Source organism: Ursus arctos, unplaced genomic scaffold (genome assembly GCF_023065955.2).
Source record: "Ursus arctos isolate Adak ecotype North America unplaced genomic scaffold, UrsArc2.0 scaffold_24, whole genome shotgun sequence".
Classification (NCBI taxonomy): domain Eukaryota; kingdom Metazoa; phylum Chordata; class Mammalia; order Carnivora; family Ursidae; genus Ursus; species Ursus arctos.
Genome location: NW_026622919.1, coordinates 5110720 through 5137852, shown reverse-complemented (window position 1 = coordinate 5137852; position 27133 = coordinate 5110720). Strand labels below are relative to the sequence as shown.

Below are 27133 nucleotides of genomic sequence, written 5' to 3'. Positions count from 1 at the left end.
CATTAACAAAATACTGGCTCTTATTTCTGGGAGGATATTCACTGTGTTCTGAGGGTTTCATCTGGTGCACCTTTCTCTTTGCTTGTTAGAGCCTCTACTCTTCATGTTGGGAGCTTTTTGAATCCGTTCAGTGACCCCTGGCTGTCCACTCCTATTTGAAATCAGTCAACAGATCTTTATGGTGAGGGAACAGTTCTGTACCTTTTTTTAAAAAAAAATATTTTTATTTATTGATTTGAGAGAGAGAGAGAGAGAGCATGAGCGGGGGGAGGGGCAGAAGGAAAGGGGAGAAGCAGGGTCCCCGCTGAGCAGGGAGCCCAATGCAGGGCTCGACCCCAGGACCCCAAGATCATGAACTGAGCGAGGGCAGACGCTTCACCGATGGAGCCACCCAGGCGCCCCCAACAGTCTGTATCTTGACCGCTGTGGCGGCTCCATGAAACTTCAGGTGACAGAATGGCAGAGAACCACACACACATCGTATGTGCACCAATGTCGCTTTCCTGGTTCTGATACTGTCTGTGGCTGGGTAAGATGTAACCTCGAGGGAAACTGGATGAAGGGTGCAGGGGACATCTCTGTACATTTTTGTGACTTCCAGTGAATGACGCTAACTATCCCAAGATAAAAAGTGAAAATAAAAAAAGTTGCATCAATAGTAAGATGATGGAAGCTTTGCAAACACAAGCAAGGCTTTGGATTGGTAAGGATCACATTAGCTGGCGTAGAATCTAGCTTTTGTTCTGAGGGACTGCCATACCCTACCGACAGCAGGTCTGGCTCTGACGCTTCATTTTCCTCCAGAGAGGAATCCTCCAATCCCACGCCTCAGGCCTGGTTTCAGCACTCAGGGAGCAGGCGGGGAACTCGGCTGAGACTTCCGCTTTCAGTGTACAGACCTTCCTGGACCTGTTTCATCTCAGGGTCATGCTGCCCTTTGCTACGTCTGCGCTATCTCAATCCAGAGTCTCTCTGGTTCAATGGCTCCGGAGCACAAAGCTCTGCTGGCTCAGGGGGGTCTGCACAGGTGCAGAGGCGAAACTTTCAATGACCCTCTGTCTTTGGGCCCAAACCTCACTTGTGCCTGGGGCGACATCAGGTGCTTCCAATCCCTGAGACTTTCTGCAGGGCTGCTCCTTTGTCTCCACAGGCACCAACGTCTCAGCTTCCTCTGCTCTGCTCAGTCTTTGTTCACCCTCCATCTTCTAAAACTTGAAATCTTTGTCTATGGTCTTCCCTCCCATTCTCTGTCCTCACAGGTTTACACAGTTAAAAAATTCATTTCCTGGGGCGCCCGGCCGGCTCAGTCAGTACAGCAGGAGACCCCTGATCTCGGGGTTGTGAGTTCAAGCCCCATGCTGGGTGTAGAGATTACCTAAGTAAAGAAACTTAAAAAAAAAAAAATTCATTTACTGTCATTTAAAAGAGTTTCTGGAGGAAGTGGAAATAAATTCATGTGATCAACCTACCATGTTGACCTAAAGGATGTCAACCAGAGATCTTTAACCTTAAATTTGCAAAATACTTACCTACAACTATGGGACATACTTGAAGATGGAAAGATGATAAGGTAACAAAAACAAGAAATCACAAATTCAAAAAATAAAAATCTGGAGCGCCTGGCTGGCTCAGTCAGTTAAGCATCTGATTCTTTGATTTTGGCTTAGGTCGTGATCTCAAGCCCCATGATGGGCTCCGTGCTCAGCGCAGAGTCGGCTTGAGATTCTCCTTCTCCCTGCCTCCACTGGGGCACAGACTCTCTCAAAAAAATAATAAAAAGATTAGAAATCCTTAGTTCCAACATTCACCTACTTTAAATTTAGAGACCAGTTCATTTTTGAGGGGCCCTCCCAGTACTGCTATTCTAAAATGCACAATGGTGGGGCGGGCAAAGAAACCACAACTCCATCAGACACCACCACCCCACCGCCCCCCCCCGCCGTCTCCTGAAGGGGCCACCCACTGCGCAAACACGTGGCTTTCTGTTACAAATGTCCAAGAAACTTTAAACTGCACAGATTGCTGGGATTCAACCACGACAGGTAGACCTGATCCAGGGCAAAGCTGGGCTCTGGGTGGAAGAGACTCACTGTCTGTCAATGTCATGCGACAGGCATGGGGAATCAACACTTCACACGCTTACAAAATTAAATTAGATTCTTAAATGCTAAACTAAAAACAATCACTGAGAAAGTCACAAAACATAAATAGCAGCACATGTGCCCTTCAGCAGACAGCCACCCTGCCGGAGGACGGAGGATCTGTGAAGTGCCAGGAGCCAAGACTCACCGGCCTCCGTTACCAGGTGCCGTCTGCCACACGCACGGCACCTGCTCGTGCGCCTCGGCACGGCCGGGTCTCAGACCTGCCCCACGGCCGCAGAAACGACTTGGTTACCAAAGCACACTCATGCCGAGCAAGGGGCATTCCATCACGTGCCGCACAAAAGAGAGCCGAAGGGGAGACTAGCTGGTCCAGGCCCTGCCTCTGTGAGACTCCGGCTGTGACCGGCATTCTATGCACGGTTCACGTGACTGGTAAACGTCCGAAAGCTTGCCCCACTGCCGAGCAAGCCAATTTAGCAGCCCCTTTCTTATTCTTGGGGACGGGGGAGGCCCACATGTCAAACAATTAAAACTTAGTTCTAGAAAGATCTAGAATTAAGAGCCCTTTCAGTTTATAAGAATCTCAAATCCTCTAGAGTATATTTAAATAGGAAAGGCAGTTAGAGCTCAGTGTAACTCAACACGCCTGGCAGAGACCCCAGTGACACAGAGAGCACCTCCCACGGCAAGGGGCCCACCTGCCCGACTCTGAAGGACAGAGAGAAGACCCAAAGGCGCGCTCTACTACGCAAGCAACAGATAAGCCAATTAAAGAGTGGGCAGATGATCTCTGGAACTGACATTTCTCCAGAGCAGATTTACAAACGGCCACTAAGCACGTGAAAAGACTCTCAAGGTCATCGGTCGTTAGGGAAACGCCCACCACACACAGGGCTACCCCACTCCCCACCCACCAGGACGGCTGTGATGCAGACCTCGGAGCAAGTGTGGCTGGCGATGAGGAGCAACTGGAAGCCTCACACGCCGCAGTCGCGCACAAGGTTCAACAGCGAGCCACCGCGCGGCCCAGCAATTCCACTCCCGGGCACAATACGCAGGAACACCGAAAATATACCCCCCACAAACCTGTACAGAAATGCTCGTAGCAACATGATTCAAAATAGCCCCACGTGGAAACAACCCATGCGCCCGTCCACTGATCAACACAAGTGGCCGATCCACACAGTGGCTGCCACAGAGAGGAGTGCCGGGCAGATCGCACCACAAGCCGAAGGAAACCTGAAACGTGCTCGTCGACGGGGGCCAGACACAAAAGGCTACATATTACATGTTTCCATCCGACATATACAGAGTCGGCAAACCCACAAAAACAAAAACCCAAACACACCAACACAGAACGTGGCTACCGGGGGCTGGAAAGTGGGGGGAATTCAGTGCGATGGCCAACGGGTAGAGGCTGTCCTTCATGGGTGAAGACGACGAAAATGTTCTAATTTTGCATAGTGATGGGTGCGCAAACCTCTGAATATACTAAAAGCTATTTGAACTGTTTAATTTTAAAGGGTGAATTTTATGGTATGTAAATTATATCCCAAAAAAGCTGGTGTTGTGTATGTGTGTGTGTTTTTTTCAGGGAAGCCTAAGGTTAAGCTGCAATTAGCAACTGGGCCTGGTTCTGCGGCCTTGAGCAGAAAGTTCTCGAGTATGTCTCCTGCCTCGCAGTGTAAATCCCCTGTATCCTCTGTATTACAGATTTTATTTTTTAAGTCATCAAATACCAGACCCTGTCTCAACAGTAACTAAATCATCATAAAACTAGACTCAGCACTGCTAACCCCCTCTACTTCTACTCCTAGAAATCAGATGGTTGTCCTGTGAACTTTTCCTTCCTAAGTCCGAGTGTCTTTGTCCATTTGTGGCTTCCATCAACCATAACCTGAACCGCTCAGCCTCCTGGGGCCTCGGTTCCCGGACTATAAAATAAAGGAGTCAAATCAAACCCTCCCTTCTCGTACCAGCACTGTGGGTCCAGACACACCCTCAAACAGAGTATACAGCCAATGCCAATCATCTTGGGGCTCTGCCCAAGACCCCGCCTTCACTGGGCACCTGATAACTGGAAACTCCCACATCCTCTGATGTCACCAGCACAGGAGAGGAGAGCCTGAGGTGCCAGGGTCTACAGGACAGACGGAGAGGATGGAGACCCCAACATAGCTCAGGCATCGATGGACAGGACAGTCATCGTCCCACTGTGACTGTGTCATCTGAGAAATGCCACAGTGGAGCCACGTGAAAGAGACGGGGATTCTGAGGACCCTGCAGAGGGCCCTCTTAGAGTCTGACCTCCACAACTGCCAGCCCATGTCTGAGCCACCCCTGCCCCCCTGGCTTATTGACCATGCCCTGGCCCAGCCCTCTGTTGGGGGAACATAGGCCTGGGCTAAGGCACCACAGACCGGCCTGCAGTCCTGCAGAGCCCAGGGACACCCCAGCCACAAGAAGGGCCTGTTTCTTGGCAACAGCAGAGTTCAGCCAGAAAAACGCCTAGTGGGCTGACCTGAGTTCTGGCCCTCCAGGCGCTGCCTACTAGCTGGGACTCTTGCGTCAGTCACCAAAAAACTCACCATCACGCTAGGAAAATAGGCATTCTAAGATGGAAGTGTAAATGGGTACTACTCTGAGGGATGACAGTTTGGTAAAATGAATCCAAAGTCTTAAGAGTGTATTCCTATCCCCTGACCAGTAATTCTCTTTTAGGAATTTATCCTGAGAAACCTAAAGAATGTAGACAAAGATATAAAAAAGTATCCAGTATAGATGGTAGTTCCATTATTTAAAGCTATGAAAATCTGGAAGCATTTTAGCTAGTCAAAAGAGGAGACTAGTTGAAGAAACTTGGGTTTATCCATCTGATGGAATTAAAGGCATTCATCAAAAAGCATGCTACCAAAGGGGCACCTGGGTGGTGCAGTCAGCTAAGTGTCTGACTCTTGATTTCAGCTCAGGTCATAGTCTTGGGGTCTTGGGGTCTAGTCTCGAATCTGGCTCTGTGGGGAGTCTGTTCCCTCTCCCTCTGCCCGCCCCCCTCCCCGGCTCTCTCTCTCAATGAATAAATAAATCTTTAAAAAAAGAACAAAAAAACCCATGACCCTCTCTCCCACCCCCACCCCCTCTAAAATAAATAAATAAATCTTAAGGGGGAAAAAAAAAGCATGCTACCAAAATGTTTTTTTGAAATAGGATGAAAATGCTATGGCACAGAAACACCTTCACCTATGAACATCTAACTTACGAACGCCATAGACAGGACCAAAGGCGTGTTCCAGAAACAGGGCAGTCATATCTGGCCTGACACACTACATCTGTGCGTGTTTCACAAACGTTACACCGGAGAGGTGTGAAGGCAGTGGCACCAAAACTGCTACTAAGGGAAGCCACTCGATAGGTACAGACAAGTACGATCAGGAGTCGGCACAGAGAGCACGACGAACACGTCGACAGTACCCGGGTGAGCTGGTCAACAGGAGAAAGGACCCCAAGGGCTGAGCAAGTCTCTGCGAGATGACAGCAGTGCTGCCTCGGCGGGACAAAGACAAAGCCGGGCTGCAAAGGCCTGAACCCCACGTCTACTGCGGCTTCAGCAGAAGGCTCAGAATAAAAACCCTGGTGCTGAAGCAAGGGCAAGGGGCAAACGAGTTTTTGTTGGTGGTGCTCTCTCTTTTTAAAGATTTATTTATTTATTTATTTATTAGAGAGAGAGACAGCGAGTGTGCATGAGCAGGGGGGAGAGGCAGAGAGAGAGGGAGACAGAATCTCAAGCAGACTCCCTGCTCAGCGTGGGACCTGATGTGGGGCTCGATCTCACAACCTGAGGTGAAACCAAGAGTTGGACGCTCAACCAACTGAGCCACCCAGGAGCCCCTGGTATTTTCTGTTTTCAAAATACAACCCAAGAATGATTCTTTTTTTTTTTTTTTTTAAGATTTTATTTATTTATTCGACAGGATAGAGACAGCCAGCGAGAGAGGGAACACAAGCAGGGGGAGTGGGAGAGGAAGAAGCAGGCTCCTAGCGGAGGAGCCTAATGTGGGGCTCGATCCCATAACGCCAGGATCACGCCCTGAGCCGAAGGCAGACACTTAACCGCTGCGCCACCCAGGCGCCCCCCAAGAATGATTCTTTAGGTCTGAGCCCTTGAGCATCAGCATAACGTCAAAGTGAGGGAAAATGACAAGTAGCCCCTGAAGAGTTTCAGGGAACACCTGCAGAGGTTGTCAAGGATGGGTCACACCTGCAACAGATCGGATAACCTGCAATCAGAGGGGAAACACCCAACAACTATAAATCTAAGACAAATAAGAGAATAATCCCATCAATTTTCCTTCAGTGTCAGATCATCAGGCCCTGAGCCTGCAGACTTTCCCTACTTCCCTGACTGTCGGGCCCCACACTCCCACACTCTGCCTTCGCCTGTCCACCTGCTGCTCCGGCTGCCAGCCGCCATCCCTCTAGTCTGAGTACTATTCATGGTTACGGATCGCTTCTGACTGCCTCATTTTAGAAAGCATCTTGCTTGACCTCTACTCTCTGGAATCCAAAGCTGTTAACAAAATTCTTCAGAAAGATAACTCTTAGGGCAGAGGACGAACTGAGAATTAGATAAAGTGAGAGATCAATTAGAAGGGTTTTTTCCAACATTCAAAAAGCAATTATGCGAAATGCAATGTAGTATAGTGAATTGGATGCCAAAACAGAAAAAGGACTTCGGTGGAGAACTAATCCAGATAAAAGTGCGCGGTACAGTTTATAGAGTGAAACCAATGGGAATTTCTTACTTTTGACAAACATACTGTGTTACTTAAGATGCTAACATTAGAGGGAGCTGGGGCGCCTGGGGGGCTCGGTCAGTTAAGCACCTGCCTTCGGCTCAGGTCATATCTGTCATATCTCAGGGTCCTGAGATCGAGCCCCATGTGGGGCTCCCTGCTCAGCGGGGATCCTGCTTCTCCCTCTTCCTCTGCTCATGCTCTGTCTCTCTCAAATAAATAAAATCTTTATTTAAATAAAACCCCACAACATTAGAGGAAGGTGGTAAAGGGAATACTAGGATCTCTGCAACTTTTCTGTAAATCTAAAAAGTGTTCATTTTAAAAATGCAATTATGAGGGCATGAAATAGGACAACAATAAGAATAAAAGAAAGACGGGAGGGGCGCCTGGGTGGCACAGCGGTAAACGCCTTCGGCTCAGGGCGTGATCCCGGCGTTGCGGGATCGAGCCCCACATCAGGCTCTTCAGCTATGAGCCTGCTTCTTCCTCTCCCACTCCCCCTGCTTGTGTTCCCTCTCTCGCTGGCTGTCTCTATCTCTGTCAAATAAATAAAATCTTTAAAAAAAAAAAAAAAAAAAAAGACGGGAGACAGACTGAACACACATTTCCGAGGCAGGCATCTCTCTTCCCACAGACGATTCCAAGCATCTAAGACACTGTGCTTCCCAAACTGACTCTCCCTCCCACTTCTCTGTCCACACTGCTACGGGCAGGACTATCACCTGGGCATGCACTCCAGAAGCCTGAGTCTCTGCCCAGCTTCTCGCCCCCACTCCCTGTACGTCAGGAGACCACTTGTCCACAGTGACCATTGGCTACTTTCCTAAAGGTTATTGTTTAATGGGGACAGAGCTTCAGTTTGGAAAGATGAAAAGCTTCTGCAGATGGATGGTGGGGTTGGCTGCACAACAGCGTGAGTGTGCTTCGTGCCACCGAACTGCACACTTGAAAATGGTAAATTTTATTATGTATATTTTACTACAATAAAAACCAAACATAATGGCTCCCTAACTCCTTCCTGATCACCCGAGAGCCCTGAGCATGCTGACACCCACTGCTCCAGCCCTTTCAGTGTTATACCTGCTTTCCCTTCGCTCCCCAAATGCCCCTCATGGCTTGTGCCCGCCACCCTGCCTGAGAAGCCTTCTGCAACCCCCCCCCCCCCATCCCACTGCTCTAACTCCAAGTGCCATTACTGCTCTGATTCAATGGTTCTAACTGTACTTGGGAGTGAGGTCCTGGGGTCAAACTGGGCATCATCACAATTATCCTTAAAAAGCCCCTCAAAGCGATCACTAAGTCCACACACCAGTTTTCCCTCTGGCATTGGAAAAGGTCGCTGCTAAGGTCCACCGAATACTGGATGGAGTTGTTGATTCACATGTAGGGCTTTTTTTTTTTTTTTTAAGATTATTTATTTGAGAGGGAGAGCGAGAGAGATCACAGAGGGAGAGAGAGAAGCAGACCTGCTGCTGAGCAGGGAGCCCAACATGGGGCTCAATCCCAGGACCCCGAGATCATGACCTGAGCCGAAGGCAGTCGCCTAACCAAATGAGCCACCCAGGCGCCTCACATAGGGGTCATTTTGTATGAAAACACAGCACTTTCAACACTCTTGCGCCGTGTGTGGGGGTGTGTGTGGGGGTGGGGGTGTGTGTGGTGTCACGCAAATTACACAAAAGATATATCACAAAAGATATAACTTGCCTGCACTGAAAAAGCGTCCTAACTGGCCCCAGGCTTTCCAGCTCCCCCACCTCCTCCTTCGTCTGAACTGCTGCCAGATTACGCGCTGCAAACTCTGAAGTAGAAACGTGGAAAAACAACAACAACAACAATAACAACAACACAAACCCAAACTCCCGAGGCTGTCATCCAAAGACCTTTACAGCACAGAACCAGTGTGACGCGAAGTCTCCAAGGGGCAGCAGACCACGTGGCTATGGGGGTGGCTGCCTGGGTTTCACCCAAACTCTTCACTTAGGACGTGACCTTGGGCAGCCTCCTCTGTAAGACACATAAAATAGTAGCCCGTACTCCACAGGGTGCGCCCAGAGAGGCCTAAAGAGCCCGCCCACGTGAAGTGCTTACCACACGCCCAGAGCACAGCGGGGCACAAGCAAGGATCAGATCCAGGCCCGCTAACTGGTCCCCTCGCTCGCCCGCCTTCTCCTCGTGCCCTACCGCCAGCTCAGCAGCCCTCGACGCGTGGTCCAGGGACGCTGAGAGCCTTTCAGGAGGTCCAAAGTCAAACGTTTCCACAGGCCTACCGGATGGCATTTGCCTTTCCCGCTCTCATCCTCTCCGGTCTCCCCGGAACGTCCCAGAGGCTGCCCGGTGTAATGCTGTCACTGCTCTGAGGGCAACAGTGAGTGCTTGCTTATTCTTGGGTTTTAAGTTTTGTTTCAATTTCTTACCTGTAAATATTGATACATATAAATAAAAGCTCATCGGGATCTTTGATAATGGGTAAGTGTAAAGGAGTTCTAAGGCCTAAGTGAAGGATTTCTCCCAAATGTCACGCAAACGTCCTGCATCTGGCTTTGCTCGTGTTCACCTTCCCGCTCAGGATACCCTTCCGTCCCGCCACTGCTGTTCCAAACTCTTCTCACCTTTCAAGGCCTAGCTCAAAAGCTGCCTGCATGAAAGCTTTTCCTACTTCTCTCCCACCAACCCCCTCAGAAACGCTGTCTGTGCCCTTCAGATGGGACTCGGCACTTCCTGCCTCATGAGCACCCCATTCGCCCATGAAACGGGTCCCCGGGCACCAGCTCTGGGCCAGGCTCTGTTCAGGCATGAAGAGCAGTGCACGGTTTGTTCTGCCCTCTTACCTTCTGGTCAGGGAAATGGTGAACAAGCAAACAAAGCAATCGGATCTCAAATAATGCTAGATACTCTGAAGAAAATAAAGCTGAGCGAGGGATTGGAGGGAGGCCTTCCTCTCCCACCAGACTAGGTTTCTGAAGCAGCGCTAGCTAATACATGAGCCGCTACAGAAAGAAGACTGCAAATATTTCACTAATAATTTTTAGGGGCACCTGGCTGGCTCACTTGGTAGAGCGTGTAACTCTTGATCTCGGGGTCGTAAGTTCGAGCCCCACGTCGGGCATGGACCCTACTTAAAAAATAAATAAAACAAAATAAATAAAATCTTTAAAACGTAACAGTAATTTTTACACTGATTACATGTAGATATGCTATCTTGGATGTAATGGGTCGAGTACAACTTATTGAATGTAACCTCATCTGTTTCTATTTACTTTTTCCAATGTGGCTCCTGTCAAGTTTAAAATTACAGATGTGGCTCACATTCTATTTCCATTGGGCAGGACTCTTCTAGAGCAGAATATGGCAAACTATGGCCTGCAGGCCAAATCCAGCCTGCTGCCTGTTTTAAATAAGATTTTACTGGAACACAGCCATGACCGTTCGCTCACTTATTGCCTTTGAATGTTTTCACGCTACAATGGCAGAGTTGACTGGTTGTGAAGGAGACAGTATAGCGTGCTAAGCCTAAAATATTTACTATCTGGCCCTTTACAGAAAGAATGCTGGCCCCTGATCTAGGGTGCAGGGCCTGTGTGCGGGTGCTCTCTGGAGGCCACAGCACCCCGCCGGGGGCAGGGGGTGGCTGTGCAGCCCGAGGAGAGAGCCCGCGCTCCGGCAGCACAGACACCCAGGCTCTGCCCCTCACTGGCCGTGTGGCTTTGGGCGAGTTACAGGCATTCTCCAGGTTGTAGGCTCTCCCCCTCTAAAATGCGGGCACTGGCCGCGCTAGGGAAGAAGATGATAATGCAAAGCGTGTGTTACACTGCCTGGCACACAGCAGGGACCCACTGATACTGGATGGATAAAAAAGAGCAAATTTCAATTATTTTCCTCTTGGACTAGTTGCACTATACTCGGAACAACTCTCATATTTTCATCCTAAGAAATGAAATCCAATGAAACTCTCAGCAGCAGCTGTGTATTAATATTGGTCAGTAGGCAATGGGGCGGAGGGGGGAGGGGAGAAGCAGGTCTTTCTAACAGGAACACTATGATCTTAAAGCACTACCTGGTTATTAGGGGCACTCAATGTCCCTTTCGTCATGTCGCCCCCACTTTTGATAAATTTCTGGCATTAACACTGCTACCAGAAGACTAAGGCAGAGGGGAGACAAAACCTCAAACCAGTTCACCCAATAAAATGGGGGGGGGGCACACATAAACAGAACCTGCTGACATTAACTGGGTTTTTGAAGGACCTGTAGGTCAGTCCCAGCCAGCAGAACCAGCATCCCAGGGAACAGTGAGACAGGCAGATTCTCAGGCCCGTCCCAGCCTGTTTCAGAAGCCGGCATTAACAAGAGCCCTAGGTGAGGCCACACACACTAGCCTTTCATAGTGCTGGTCTAGATTTCACGTATCTGTGCTCTCCCCACCCTCCCGCCACCACTGGTGAGCAGTGTCAAATCGATGGTGCCCGATTCCTTTGCAGTAACAGGCCAGGCATAAGCACGCCGACTCCAGGCTGCGGTCGGCAGGGCGCCCCGAGAGCGCTGAGGCAGGCGGAGCGCAAAGCCTAAACCACGCACCCGGTTACTGCGCCGCTGGGGCGGCATTCCGTCTCCAGCAGAGGAGCCTCCCACTAAACACTCAACCATCTCCATTCACGAACTCACACGCGTGAATGCAGGTCTGGCGAGTGTTTTCAGCTAGGTTGTGAGAGGGACTCCTCGTGACAGCCTCGAAAGATGGGCGTTATCCCCATCCTATAAGCTGAGAAACTGAGGCTCAGAGAGGGTGGGTCTTGAAGTTACTATGGACGCTAGAACTTGGACAGCTTCTAAATGTGAAACTGGTGCTTCTTCCAGATCATTCGGTGCTTGCACTGGGGACTTGAAGGAAACCCAGAATGGCACCAACCAGGGAGACTTTTCTCTGGCTTCACGAGACACAGCCTTCCTTCTCATCCCAGCCCAGGCTCCTGGGGAGCCTGCGGCCAGTAGTGTCTCAATTTTTGCTACGTTTTAGCCGCCGACACAGCTGCATTTCGGCCACAGCAGACACCGGCTCTGGCTAGCTTTATCCTCGCCTACTGGGCTCCTACTCTGCCTGGGAGCTTCGTGACGGAAGTTGCTGAAACCCTCAACACAACATGGTGTACTTGGATTAATCTGCTCTTACTAGTGTCGGGACACCCACGTGTCTCAGTCCTGGAGCAATTATTCATAGTGCTCTCAAAAGAGCCCAGCCTGGACAATAAATTACATGGTCAACTTACCTACTATCCTAAGGGGAAGTGTCAGCTGGCCAGGTGACCACACAGCTCCAGCACAGACCACGGAGTGTCTGGGAAAAGGCTAAGAATACTCTCTGTAGGCGAATGGGAAGGATCTGGTCATTAACTCAAATGCTTCCCATGAAACTACATGTGAGCCATTCAGAATATAAGCTTCCACCGAATATAAGCAGTCACTGTCTTGGTTTCTCAAGAAGCTTCTCAAGCCAGGGAGAGAGAACTCAAGTGTGTCATGGAAGTGCCATGGGGCATTAGAGGCAGAGAAGGGCACAAGTGAACGGGGGAAGCAGATGAGATGCAGTCTCGTCCGAAAGGGCAGGAGACTGAGTGTGAAACGAGGGCGAAGAGCCTTGAGTGACAAGCTAGGCACGTCAGGAGGCTGGGTCCTGACACAATCCAAGCAGTCTTCTGGAAGGTCAGCCTGTGGTGCTGCGTGCTGGGCTGAAGGAGGGTCTAGAGGCAGGGAGACCAGGCGAGATCAGTCCACGCACGAGACCATCAGAGAGTGAGCCCGTGTTGCAGAACGGAAATGCAGAGGAGGCAAGAGGCAATTCGAACAAAGATTTGATGACAAATTAGAATGCGAGCCGGACGCCAAAGGCACAGGCAACAAGGGAACAGACAAACTGGACTCATGAACGTTAAGAAACATTATAATGCACTAAAAGACACTATCAACCAAGTAAAAAGGCAACCTACAGAATGAGAGAAAATATCTGCAAATCATATATCTGACAAGGGATTAATATGCAGAGTTAGAGAGAGCTCCTAGAACTTAACAACAAAAAACCCCCAAACAACCCCATTTTAAAATGGGCAAAGGACTTAAACATTTCTCCAAAGAAAGTATTTAAATGACCAAGAAGCACCTGAAGAGATGCCCAACATCACACGTCATTAGGTAGGCGCAAATCAAAACTACGGTGAAATACGACCTCACCCCCATTAGGGTGACTACCATAAAAAAATCAGAAAATCACCAACGTCGGCTAGAACGTGGAGAAACCGGGATCCTTGCGCACTGCTGGTGGGAATGGCACGTGGTGCAGCTGCTGTGGAAAACACGATCGCAGTTCTTCAAAAAGAAGTAAAAATAAAATTACCATATGATCCAGCAATTCCACTTCTGGGGATATACCCAAGAGAACTGAAAGTAGGATCTCGAAGAGAGACTTGTACACCCATGTTCATAAGCTGCATTTTTCACGACAGCTGAAATGGGAGAGCGCCCCACGCGTCCGCTGACGGATGGATGGATACGCCAAAAGCGGCAGACAGAACGGAATCTCATCGGCCTTTCAAACGGAGGAAATTCTGACCTGTACTACAACGCAGATGAACCTTGAGGATATTCTACTAAATGAAATAATAGGTCACGTCAGAAAGTAGAAAGGTGGTGGCCAGGGGCTGGCGTGGGGGGAAACAGGGCGTTCTTGTTTAGCGGGTATCAAGGTTCGGTTTTACAAGACGACGAGAAGTCTGGAGGCAGAGGATGGTGATGGCTGCACATTATGAACGTATTAATACCACTGAACCGCACACTTACATGAGAATGGGGGCCCAAGAAGGTACATTTAAGATGATCCCCAATATTCTGAATTTTAGAAGATGCCAGCTTAAGTATTTAGAGGTGTCTGCCACCACGTCTGCTTCTACCTTACCAAGTGGCTCAGGAAAAAGTGTGCTTACACACATTCACAGGTACAGGTAAAGCACAGATGACAGAATGGTAACTGCCGACTCATGATGGTTGGTAATCAGTACTCACTGGCCTAGTCTTTCAACTTCTCTGCATGTTTGCAGATTTTTCATAATCAAAAGTTGGAAAAAGGAATTTTTTTCAAATGCCACGGACCTGGGGGTGAGAAGGGCAGTTACACTCATGCGACTTTACAGCCACAACGTCTGCAGTTCTAGATGACAGGAGGGAGCTGTCAGGTGAGGGGCGGGGAACGTGGTGCAGGTGTGGAAGCCATGGGAAGGTGGGGACCGGCTGCAACACGCGGGTGAACAAGAGCACTGAAGAACCGACAGGAGGGCGGTGAGGGGAATGAGAACATAATATGGGAAGAAGTCTCACAGAGAGGAGAGGAAAAAGACAAAAAGGCTAAAGAGAAAAATTCAGTACCGTCTGGTACAAGGAAGAAACTGAAGAAAGTTTCCGGTACAAGGGCAGGACTGACCACAATCAACAAGGCTGAAGGACCCAGAGGACAAGGACTAGGGAAACGTCGCTAAATGCAGTAACCGGGAATCCACTAGTCCTCTGTGACCTTCAGGAGAGCCGTTGGCACCCAGTGGTGAGAGAAGCAAGGGAGAGGAGAAGGGTCTTGTGGGTCGTGAGGAAATGGAGCAGACACCCCTTGCGACTGGCAGAGTGCTGGGGTGCCCCCAAAGCATGCTGGGCGTAGGGAGAGACGCTCTTTCTTCTTTGGCTTGAAGATGATATCATCAACCTTCAGGGCCCTCAAACTCCCTTAAGTAATTAAACGGAGCAGACAAATAAGGGGATGCTTTCAGCACGGAGTACGTCTGCTCCTGATGCTCCTGGAAGCCACGCAAGACACAGATGTGTGTCTGCTCCTTCCCACCTGCACCTGCGAGGGCCAGCAAGTCGTCCTGTGAACACGCCGGTCACAAGAGCGTCACCGACCATCTCCACAGCAGCAGCTCCCACAAAAAAGATCAACGCTGAAACAAGGTGGAAGAGCGTCACCAGAGCTGCTGGGTGTGCAAGCCCAGCTCTCCCAGGCAGGACGCAAATGAACAACACTTCAGGGCGGCAGGAGAGCGCTCCTGCTAGCTGCGGGCTTCCATTTTATTACTGGATAGGACTGACGACTTCTTCTTTCCTTCTTCTTCCCTTTCTTTCTTTCTTTCAGCACTTCTCAGTCTCTTAAATTTAAAAATTTTTAAACTGCCATAGCTAGAATGAATCGTCACCAGATATAGCTCCACTATCGATTTAAACCAAAAGTGATCTAGCGTCTTATTCCTTTGAGCTACCTACAAAAAATTAAATGTTTCATTCTCAAAATATACAAATCCCTGGACCAAACAGTCAACCAGATTTAACCCCGAAAGGCCATTTATCCCAGTACACATTGCCTAGCTGAGTACTTCTGAACAGTGTATCATTTGCCTTCATGTTTATTTTTTGAAAAGATATTTGAGAGAGACCGTGCACAAGTGCACGAATGGGCTGGGGGCAGAGGGAGAAGCAGACTGTCTAGCAGGCGGGAGCCCCAACGGACAGGGACGCGGGGCTGGATCCCAGGACCCTGGGATCGTGACCTGAGCCTAAGGCAGACACCTAACCGACTGAGCCACCCAGGCGCCCCTGCCTTAGTGTTTGAATCGAAAACATGCTTTTCACCATCCTGCTTCAGAGGAACACAGTATATCTGTGGGCAAAACTGACCAAAGGATTCATTCAACACGGTCAGCCCTGGGTTGAAGGACAGGTAATCCTCAACCTCAGAGCAAAACAAGGGCAAATAACCTTGGGGTAGATAAATTCAGAGGGCTATCCATTAACGTGATTCAATTTTATTCTGAACTACAAAAATTTCCAGTAAATGTTTTCTCCTCCCTGTCTGTAACCACACATATGTCAGGTGGTTCCTGACACAGCCCCCTGAGGCCGGCAGAAATGTCAGAGACAGAAGCAATTCTGCATGTGCGCCCTGCTCACTAGAGCCGCAAGCATCGGCTACGCAACAGCCTCGAGAGCGCGACCTTCTCAGCTCGGCGCCCGCCACTGCACAGGCAGGGCCTCGGAAGGAGCTACAGTTTTGAAACACCAAAATCCTCGTAAATATAAGTGAGAGCAACCAGTAAATAAAAAGGCACATTTCCGTCTTTTGATTATCCATTTCAATCAGCACCCTCCCGCCCCCATGCAGAAGCAAGCTAAGCTCTGGGCAGGGAAACGGAACAGGAGCACAGACCATGTCCTCTCAGTTAAAACTACAGGATGGCTCTTAAAAGAGATCACCCCAAATCCAACTGTGAGGGGACCACCAGGGGCAGCTGACACCAATCCTGGACCCAGCACTGTTGTGATGGTGATTCAGGTCACATACCATAACCGCACCCCTTCGTGAAGTACTGGCCCCACAGAGGTTCCACTGGACTCCATGAGGCCCTTGGGTAAAACAGTAAAAAAGCAAAATTTGTCTAGATGGAACGGGAAAATAAAAAAAAAGAAAAAAGAAAAGCAGGAATAACAACGAAGTGGGGATGGGGAGGGTGCAAAAGGACCTTTAATGTCCTAAAATAAAAACAAGGTGGAGAGCACAGTCAGTTCGGAGCAACCGAAGGGGAAGGAACTGAGTGGCACTCCGCCTCTCTCCAAGGAGTCCTTCTGAACCTGTCTCATGACTCAGCATTCCCAGCGGGAGTGTGACAACAGCAGCAAGAGAGGGGACAGGTCTTTGGGGGCAGGAGGTGAAGCTGGATTTCCTAACACTGACCACTTCCAAGACAACGAGAAATGCCAGTTCCTCGGGCTTTTGGTCGGGGTGGAGAGGGGGAATAAACCAGTGTTGGAATTGAATCACACAGAGACTGCTTTCATTCAACATCTAAGGGGCACTCACAGGTTCTCTAGATATAAAATGTGCTTTCTGGCAATGATCTTGAGAATGACTGCGGGGTCAGGGAATAAAAGATGCAGAACAGAAGCCCACGGCCAAGTGTCAAGCTAGCGTCTCTCCCATTCTGCTCCCCAGCGTGATCTGCCGGTCCTTCCACCCATCCCAACACCCTGCTCCTTCCTCTCTCCTTACCTGTGGTTACAGCCTCTCCACGAAGACTTTCCAGTGTTTAAAGACTGGATGATGAATGCCAACCACAGGGTCTGTGACTCATGTTTAATCAGGGTGCCTGATACAGTAATGATCTATGAATTCTGAACTTAAACATTCTCAGGTGACAGCAAACTACATTTACTTCAATTTGTAGTCAGGTTCCTCCGCTTATTAGCAGTGTGACATCGGACAAGTTATTTGACCTCTTTGCCCCTCAGTCTCCTCCTCTGAAACACACGGATAATAATAGCACCTAATCCGCAGGGTTGTTGGGAGCACTGAGTAATACACAGAGAGCACTCGGTGCCTGGCACATAGTAACACTACATAATGTCTGTCCTTGCTATTATTTTAAAATACAAAAGCAGTACTCTACCATCCTTGTCATTTATTCTCTTGGGAATTTAAAAAGATGTTCTTCCAAATGCTGGAAAATATACACACACATACATATGTTTTCATTCCACATGCCCCCCCCCCGAGGTTAGCGGACTTTGGCAGGTGTTACTTACTTTATTTATTTATTTATTTATTAAGATTTTATTTATTTATTCGACAGAGAGAGAGACAGCCAGCTAGAGAGGGAACACAAGCAGGGGGAGTGGGAGAGGAAGAAGCAGGCTCCTAGCGGAGGAGCCTGATGTGGGGCTCGATCCCAGAACGCCGGGATCACGCCCTGAGCCGAAGGCAGATGCTTAAGGACTGTGCCACCCAGGCGCCCCTGGCAGGTGTTACTTTAAACGTGCATAAAGTAACAGAGGAGGGAAGTTCATGAGTATTTCTAGGACAGGCTTAGTAAGAAGTCCTATGTACAACCCACCAGATCACGAGCAACAACGTGATCGATTAGCAGGAATCCCTCCACCACTGAGACAAACCCCTCTGGAGCACCTCTGGCCTCTGCAGGCGCGGCACTCGTGACCCACAGAAGCGACCTCCTGAAGGGACGGGGCTGGCTCTGTCTGACGGACACCAGGATGGCCGCTGCTCAGAGCCAAGTGGCCACCCCACCCAGCCATGGTTCTGGTTCAGGCTCGTTTCAGGGGCTAGAAAAGACAGAGCTTGTCTTGTACTGCAGAGAGAAGTAAGGCAGTGACTAGGCCAAGGTCATTCAGAGTAGGTAACGGCTGGGAAGAGCACCCAGGGGTTTTGACTTCCAATCACAGGACACAAACACACATCCCTCACCTGGTGAAAGTGCCCTTGAGCGAAGTGGCAAGTCAGACAGAGACGCCATCAAAGCACTGGGTCCCAGGAGTTAGAAGGGGAGAACCAAAGGACAAAGAATAAAATCACAGAACAGCTGTGCGAGTCTGCAAGTGCTGCGATCCTATCTGAATAAAATGCAATTAGATGCACTCGGTCCTGCATCTTGGTTAACCTTACGTAACTTCCTCCTATTACATCACTAAGAACAATTGCTTTTAACGGGTCCAGCACCTGGACAAGTGAAGCAAGGACCTTCACATGCTATGATGCTACAGCCAAACAGTTTTCCCCAGGGAAATGCTGGCCTGAGTAAAAGCCAAAAATAAACTGAGAAGCCAATTCCTAAGGGACCTGTCATGAGGGATGCCACACACAGAGCCTCGGAAAAGCAGAGTGATCACAGACACAGCTTTAATTTAGGGACATGAAATCTCACATCAGGAGGCTCTGGATGCTGTGGCAACCTGAAGCAGAAGACAGTGCACAAGAGATGGGAAAACTAAAGCATAAACAGGAAGCGCCAAACTTGGACTGATAGACAGCAGTCTGTTCTCTTCCTAACGGGGCCATTCTGTCCAACCATGACAGGTGGAGACCGGAAGGACCGACCACATCTAGCCAGCGCTCAGGAACACAAAGACACCGTCGGCATTTGGCTTTACTCCAAAACGTTACTCGAGGACGGCCACTGATGGGGAAGGGGCAAGTCGCACAGAAGACCTGGGGGAAAGTTGCAAGTGGGTAAATTAGCTACCACGCTGAAGGGGACAGGAGGTTGAGGAAAGGAAGGAGCACAAGGTACGTGCTTGTTTAAAGTCCTAAAGAAGTTTAACTTTGCCTGCTGGAAGCCTCAGGAACTGGACCATAAATTCTGCAGTTTCAAGGAAGAGCTACTTATTTTCTTTCTTTTTTTAAAGATTTTATTTATTTACTTGACAGAGAGAGAGAGGGAGAGAGCACAAGCAGGGCGAGCAGCAGAGGGAGAAGCAGACTCCCTGCTGAGTAGGGAGCCTGATGTGAGGCTTGATCCCAGGATCCTGGGATCATGACCTGAGACGAAGGCAGACGCTTAACTGACTGAGCCCCCCAGGCGGCGCCCCTACTTATTTTTTATTCCTGTTGATAATTTTCAATGAAGTGGCCAGGAGGGGGTAGACCTTGTGGGCCAGTCTCTTCATCTCTATGAATTTGTTCATTAAAAACTTAAAAGACTACTATTAAGCCTTTACTCATTGCCCAACAAATTAACCTGAAAACTACAAAAATACTCCACAGCCTACTAAACACTCCACATTAAAAGGGCACTATTAAAAAAAATTCCAATAGGTGGCAGCTTTAAAAAGAAGTATGTTTCTCAATGCTGTCACCACATTATTCTATCAGTAACTGAATTCTCAAATCTCATAACCAAATTCGTGATGAAGCAGGATTCAGAACCTAAATGCTCAGCCTTGGTCTGGTCTTTTCTTTATAACACACTGTCACCTCCACGGATTTATAAGGGGTGAGAGATGAGAAGAAAAAAAAATCTTCCCACCACTTCCTAAACTGCAAAGTCCCACCCAGCACCCTGGTCGGGGTCATCTGTGCCTAGGGTTCATGGTGACCTACAGCTACCTATCAGGTACACACCCCCACACGAACCTACTCTTAATTCCTAAAAGAAGAACTGGGTCTTGCCAGCCACAAATGGACACTACACGCCACCACTTCCTAGAGTTCCTATGCCCCTTAGCTTCTGCTAAGCTCCGAAGCTACAGACACTCCAATGGCAAAGAAACACCACCACTGGAGCTACAATGGATTTCAACAAATTCGAAGCAAATCACAAGAGAGCAGCTTCAAAATATATCCAAGCTGGTGCCTTAAAATTTTTTTTTAAATTTTAAAAAAGATTTTATTTATTTATTTGACACAGAGAGCACCAGTAGGCAGAGTGCCAGGCAGAGGGAGAAGCAGGCTCCCCACCAAGCAGAGAGCCCCATGCAGGGCTCGATCCCAGGACCCTGGGACCATGACTTAAGCTGAAGGCAGGTGCTTCACCGACTGAGCCACGCAGGCACCTCAAAATTATTTTCTATTTAATTCCTAGATAGGTATTTTAAGTCAAACTTGGCATAATTACACCCGGCGGGAGGACGCAGACAGAACATAATTGTAAATAAAGTTAACCACCAAAGTCAAGATGAACAGGAACAACCACTGATAAACATGGCAGCTCCCGGCAGCGGAGCGTGGCCTGCCCGCCGAGTCCCAGGGCAGGAGGCCATGACACAGTGAAATGAGCTGCATTCCAAAAGTCACCAACCTCTGGAGAAGATGCTTGGGGGAAAACATTTTTCAAAAACCCACAGAAAGACATTCTCAACCATTCGTTAGCTAAGACAATGCAGAAACACTGTATAAAGAGCAAAACTCTTCTCTTTCCGACGTACCACCACCGGTGGTCATTTTTAACAAGCATTCCACTATATAAAGTACAATTTTCCACATACTTCTGCACAATTTTCTTCCCGAGTCAGAGCAGCTAATGCCCAATTTGCATTTCTCTGAGGGGAAGCCAGGGGTTCCGTATGTTGATTTCTGTGTCTGTGAATGCGTGCACACTGGCAAGGAGAAAGACCCTGCTGGTATCAAGTCACTTCTACCACTAGGAAGTGGATCACAGGCTCATCCTGGGAGTGGGGCCTTTTCCCCTGCCAGAGCTGTTACCACAGACCCCCTTTGTAGGGAGGCAAGAAGCCCTATTCCTCTGTGGCCTTTGTCTCCCAGGGTGTGAGAAACCCAGATTAACTTCTCAAGTGCCCTCCCATGAAATCAGACCTGTCAACAGCCGAGGCCTGATTCCTGCTTAGAAATGTTTTCTTGAAGGGAAGAAGGAGGAGGAGATGAAGAAGGGTGAAAGATACAGGGGTGTGTGCGTGTGTGTGAATCACTGATAGGAATTCACACTCAGGAAAACAAGACAGGAGAAGAAGCCACCAAACCAACCTTGGTTCAAGGTTTCAGGTTTAAGATGATAAACCCCTTTGTCTGTAAAACTGCCAATATTCACCAGCCTCACCCCAATACCATAAGGGAGTCTGATGTTTGCTTGACAGCCTCAGGTCAGGAAAAAAACCTTCAGTTTCCAAATGGGTGGCTCTTCTCCATCCATGGTTCCATAGTATTTTTTTTTCCAGAAGTCCAACTGCACTTGGGAGTCATGAATCCCAGTCGCAGCTGTCACATCCCCCCCACCCCGTACTATTAATATCACGGCCCTGATTATTAATGATTTTACTCACAAAGTTCTCCGCAGCAATTAAAACGAGGCAACAAGGTAAAGAAAAGGGGAGGAGGGTCGGTTTCTTTACCCATAATAACGCATTCTGTCATCTAGGGAACTTCTTGGGTTCTTATGCCGCCCGAGATTTTCGCCTCTATCTTTGTTTTGGAACGCCCACAACCCTTCCCCGCACGGACCCGGCACGGCCTTGCTTTCTGGATGCACAATGCAGCATGTAGCTAGCTCCTCGCGGGTCAGCAAAACGCCGCACTGGTGTAATGCCGAGTGTGCCTCAGAGCCTGAGGAGTTCCCCACTGTAGTGGGTCCACGAACAGAATCTTGAGGCCGACACCACAGCGCCGCAAGGCTTGGAAGTCCCTTCGCGTGGGGAAGCCCGGGGCCCGGTGGCCCGGGGCTGGTGCAATGACTTTGCACCGGAGCGTCCCCTCCGCGGAGGCTCGTCCTCCCGCCTCGGCCCACTGCAGTTGCACCATTCCGGCCAGCGCCTCGCGCGCCTCCCCTCCCAGGCCTAGGGCTCCTGCAGCAACTCCGTCCCTGCGTCGGCCCCCGGCCCCCGCCCCGGCCCCGGCCCCAGCCCGCCGCCGCACCTTGGTCTCCTTCACGTGCTGCTTGACGCCCTCCGGGTACCACTGGACGCGCACGTAGCCGCGGCGCAGCGGGCTGGCCCGGCCCTCCTCGTGGCCCGCGCCCCCCGCCTCGGAGCAGCCCGAGCTCCCGCGGCCCTCCTCCTCGCCCTCCGAGTCCGAGTCCTCGCCGTGGATGAGGCGCACCAGCCCGAAGTGCACCGAGCCGCGGTAACGGCCCGACACCAGGTCGTGAGAGAACAGCAGCCGCTGCGAGCCGGCTTCGGGGCCGGAGTCCGAGGACGGCCCGGAGGCCGAGTCCGGGGCGGGCGCCGGGGCGGGGGCCGCGTCCGGGGTCGGGGCCGTGTCTGGGGCCTGGGCGGGAGCCGGAGCTGCGGGTGCGGGCGCTGCGGGATCCGCCATAACTGCTCTGCGCGAGTCTCGGGCGGCGGCGGTGCTGGCGGTAGCAGCGGCGGCGGCGGCAGCGGTGGCGGCGGCGGCGAACGCGGCACGGGGAGGCGGGGCCAGCCGGCGCGGGGGCGGGGCCACGGCGCGCTGACGTGGCCTTGCGTGCCGCCGTCGTCAGGGAACCGAGATGCGGTTGCTAGGAGCTCTTGCCTCGTCGCTAGGGGACGCTGGAGATGCTGCCGGGGGCGGGGGAACAGTGGACTCCGCGAGGGAGGGGCGGGGCCAGAGGGGGTAAAAGTTAGGGGAGCGGGACTGGGTGGGGACCCGGGAGGAGGAAGTGCAATGGGCACCGAGGAAAAGGGGAGTGGCCGAGGTGGGGCGGAGGATGGCCCGGAGACTGTCAACAACATTTAATGAGCCTCCTTGGCGTCTCCAGCCTAGTCCTACGCACTGGGAGGGGTAAGAGCAAGATGCCGTCCCTGTCCTCTAGGTGTTTACAACCTAGTTGGAGAGACAAAACATATACATATTAAATAGCTAAAAAGCAACTCCGAGGCAGCTTGTAAGCAAGACTATAAAAGATAGAGAGAGAGAGCATATCTAGAGTGTATTATATTAGGAAATTACATGCAAAGCTTGGAAGGTCATGACCCCTCAGGGACGGGTCAAGGGGTTGGTGAAGGAGGTCCAGAGAAAGATCAGAAAGATAAGCAAGCATTAGTGGCCTCTATGGTTTGGCTTTAAAACCATCTAGAGGGGCTCAAATCTCCATGAGGCTTAGTAAACATGGTGCGAGGTGGGACAGTGAGGTAGTTAGGAGTGGGAGCCATGGATTCCAATTCTTGTTGCTGTATCTTATAAAGGTAGGTAAGCTGATAAACTTCTTTTCACCTTAATTTTCTCATCAGTAAAATAGGGGTGATAATACCATATACGTCTCATTGGGCAATTGGGAGGATTGAGAGAAACAGAACAGTGCCTGACATACAGTTCCCTCCATAAAGCTTAACCATTACTATAATATTTCAACCCTCCCTTCCTAGACTAAAAGTCTAGACAGACAGAACTGTTATACTTACAGTTTGCTCCATATTGCCATTTTAAAATATAAAAAGTAATTATACTAGCGTGTCCCTTAAGTAAGTTCCAAAAGATTTAGATAACATTCTCAGAGGACAGATTCATAATGGGTTGTAGGGAGGAAATTATGAATACTCAGGCTATGGCCCTAACCTTTCTCAGTCAAAATCATTTTTTTCCACATCTTTCTGCAAGACCATCAAAGATAGATTGGTAAGATGGTTCCATATTACAGTATTTGGGTTCTTTTAAAAAGGCGGGATCCCTGTTCTTTGAGTAGTTTACGGACTGCCAAGGCTACAAAACTACACTCCCAGAAAAGTCATAAGAACATACATGAAGCACAGAAGGCAGCCTGAGTATATAATGTGTCCTGAGCCAAGCACTTCGAGAATATTGATGAAATGTTAGGGTTGGGGTGGTTGTCAATGGACCCAGGCCTTAGAAAACTCACATACTAAGGTCTAGAAAAAACTGTGTCTAAGTGTGCTGAGGGGCAATTAGGATACTCTTTCGGGGCAAAGCTGGGCTCACAAACCACAGCCTTTCCATCCCAGACCAATGTGCAGAGTGGCCATCCAGAATCACTGCTGGGAGGGACTCTGTTCCCCACTCCCTCCCCCATAAAGACCTGGCAGGCTTAACAGCAATAACATAGTAGCTTCGGTTCCACCTACCATGCCCCTTTAGCCCTGTCTCCTTAGTGTCCTGATAACCTAACATTTATGGAGCACCTATTATTGACCAGGTGCTGTGCCAGACACATTCACATGTATTATCTTGTTCTCAAAATTGTGGATATAGGTGTGCGGTTTTTTGTTAGTTTTTTGTTCTTTGGCTTGTTTTTTAAGCAAGCTTAAAAGCCCTACCGGGCTTGAACTCATGGCCCCAAGATCAGGAGTTACAGGCTACACCAACGGAGCCAGCCAGGCGCCCCTGTTACAGGTGTACGTAACCCCGTTCTATCAATGAGGAAACAGGGTCCGGGAATTCAGTGCCTAAGTTCACAGCGTGGTAACCTGCGGAGCCAAGTTGGAATGCAGTTTTCCTGACTCCAAGTGCAGGGGATTCTCTAGTTCCTGTGTCTATCAAGGGATAGGGGGAGGGGGCGAGGAAGTAGGCTGAAGGGGCAGGGCAATGCGGGCCCCAAATCGTTGATGTCAAAAGTCCAAGTGAGTTTTGCCCTCTACTCCAGCTTATGGCTGTGTTCGTTTTAATATAAAAAGAATGTCCTTCCTCCCTAATCGTTGAGTAAAATTGGCACTCCAGGAAGATATGCCATGTTTATTCTGCGGCTTCTTGTAATAATGGCTAATAATAGCTACCAGTTATTGAGCTGTAACTTAATACCAGGTACTATACTAAGTGCTTTACATAGATTAGCCACCTTTACATAGATTAGTCCTCTGTGAGAGAGCAAGTATGGGCCCCCCTTTTGTGAAGCCCACGCTGTGCTGACCCCCTCCCCCAGGAAACTGCTAGGTTATAGGTAAGAGCCCTTGGTTTCAAATGCTGATCTCTCCCTTACTAACTAAACCCCTTTTGAGCATGCGGATTTTGTTCTAGGTATGTGTGTCGCCCCAGTGCCTAGTACGGAGCCTGGCCCAGTCTTGATGCTCAGTGATGTGCCATATCAGGGGGTGTCGAAGGCCTGAGATTCCTGTCCCTCCATTTGGTCAGTTTCCCGTCCTCCCCCTAGGAGCTGCCCGTGCTATTTCTCAGCCCTTTTTGTCACCCCCAGTTTGAGCTGCATCAGAGTCCTTTTAGAAAGCCTCAGTACATTCCTCCCCACCTCACTCAGACCTGAGATGCTCCAGTCAAGGTTTGAGGTTTGACTCCTTCCCAGTCCCCAAGCCCCAACCACAGTCTGCACATCCAAGCTGATGAGTGGGGTGAGCTGGGATGGGAGCATTGGCTTAGTTTGTATTTTCATAGTTGCTGAATGAAAAAAAAAAACCCTTCATTCCCCAGTGGAGAAATCCCTCCTCTCATGGCCCCAACACCCAGCCCTTCTTGGGGAATAGAGATTCTTCTCAGGGGAATTTTGCTTATTTACAAATATGCCTGCAAGAAACTGAGCCGGTCTGGCCACTCCCCTTGCTAAGGGGCTGGCAGGGTACAGGAGGCAAGAGGGCTGGCAGCAACATGACCTGATCTCTGGGAAGCAGGCCCTGTCTTATCCCTATCTTAAGCGGCCACTGGGTTTAAGAAGTGTGCATGGGCCTCAGGGCCTCACACTGCCCCATGGGGGAGCCCCAGCCTGCTTGGCCTCTCCATGCTTCCCTGTAGGAGAGAACCTAGATGGACCCAGAGAGTGCGTGTTTGGAGGCTCTAGGGTGCATTCAGCACTGGGGTCTTCAGCTAGGAAGGTGGAGTGGGAGGGGAGCTTCCCCGGGGAGCCGTCCCACACCCCCATCGCTAGCCCGGAGAAATGCCCCTGCCTGAGCCTCCAGCTGGCAGTTGCTCAAGAATCTTGGGCTTTTGGAATTAAAGGGGTCCTTCTTGCCCCTGGAGCCTTACCCCTTTTTGTGTTGATGCCCTGGGAGAACCGTGGGATTTGCCCAAGATCAGCCTGCAGTACAGTCAGGATCAGGACCCAGATGGGCCAGCCCTGAGCCGTTCTCACTCCTGACTCAGGAATGGTTGCAATCCACGGGGCAGACTACTTTATGCTGGGGGCACCAGTGAAAAGGTTGAGCAATAAGTGAGAGCCCAGGTTTGGCAGGTGCACCCAGTTTCCCTCCTTCCTTTGGGTACGGGGGCCAGGGACAGCTCATCCATCGGCCCAGCTTGAAGAGCAATAGCGCTGCGGTCGCTCCACCATCCGCCCTCTTCACCACCAACTCCCAGATCACCGGGGCCTTCTCCTCCGCACCAACTCATGGGCACTTCCTGGATGACCAGCCAGATGTTACAAACCCATTTCCCCCAAACCCATGTCTTCTCCCAGACCCCTTATCCAAGGTGATGGCAGCATCACTTACCTGGGTCCCAAGCTGGCCACCTGAGGATTAACCCTTGATCTGAAGTTCTACATGTGATCGAAGCCCAGGTCATGCCCCCTCTACCCTCTTTCCAGCCCCGCCCCCCCCGTCCAGAGCTTCTCCACTGGGGGCCATTCCAGGGGGAGGTAGTGTGGTGCCACGGCTAGGAGTGGGGGTCCAGAATCGATGGACCTGGGTTTGAGGCCTGAGATACCATTGACTCACTATGTGACCTTGGGCAAGCTATTTCACTTCTCTGAGACTCAGTTTCCTTTCTGTGAAATAGGAGTAATAATAGTACCCACTTCCTGGGGCTGTTGGCAGTGTAACTGGCATGGTCAATGTATGGTGCCTTTGCGTGAGGTCTGTTCAGTTAGTGGGGCCTGATAAACATTACCTGCTCGTATGAGTTCATCCCCATCTCTCGCACACACCGCCGCCGTAGCCCCCTTACCCTACCCCCGCCGCCTAATCTATCCACCACCTCGTTCCCAGGGACATTGAAAATGCAAACAGGATCACCCAGCTTCTTGGCTTACCATCTCTCTGGGCTTCTCCTGGTCCAGCAGAGGATGACACAGGTAGCCCTTCCAGAATTGATCCCCAA

General features: G+C 50.1%; 1 protein-coding gene across 2 annotated transcripts in view; it reads right to left on the bottom strand.

Moving 5' to 3' along the window:
• UBE2O (ubiquitin conjugating enzyme E2 O) overlaps nucleotides 1–22555 on the bottom strand; it is a 54666-nt gene extending 32111 nt beyond the window's left edge. For both annotated transcript variants that reach the window (XM_026484084.4, XM_044378686.3), the window contains exon 1: nucleotides 22079–22555. In XM_026484084.4, coding sequence (XP_026339869.1) covers nucleotides 22079–22477 — 399 coding nt within the window. In that variant the 5' untranslated portion in view covers nucleotides 22478–22555. The remainder of the gene's footprint in view (nucleotides 1–22078) is intronic.
• Between the last annotated feature and the right edge of the window lie 4578 nt (nucleotides 22556–27133).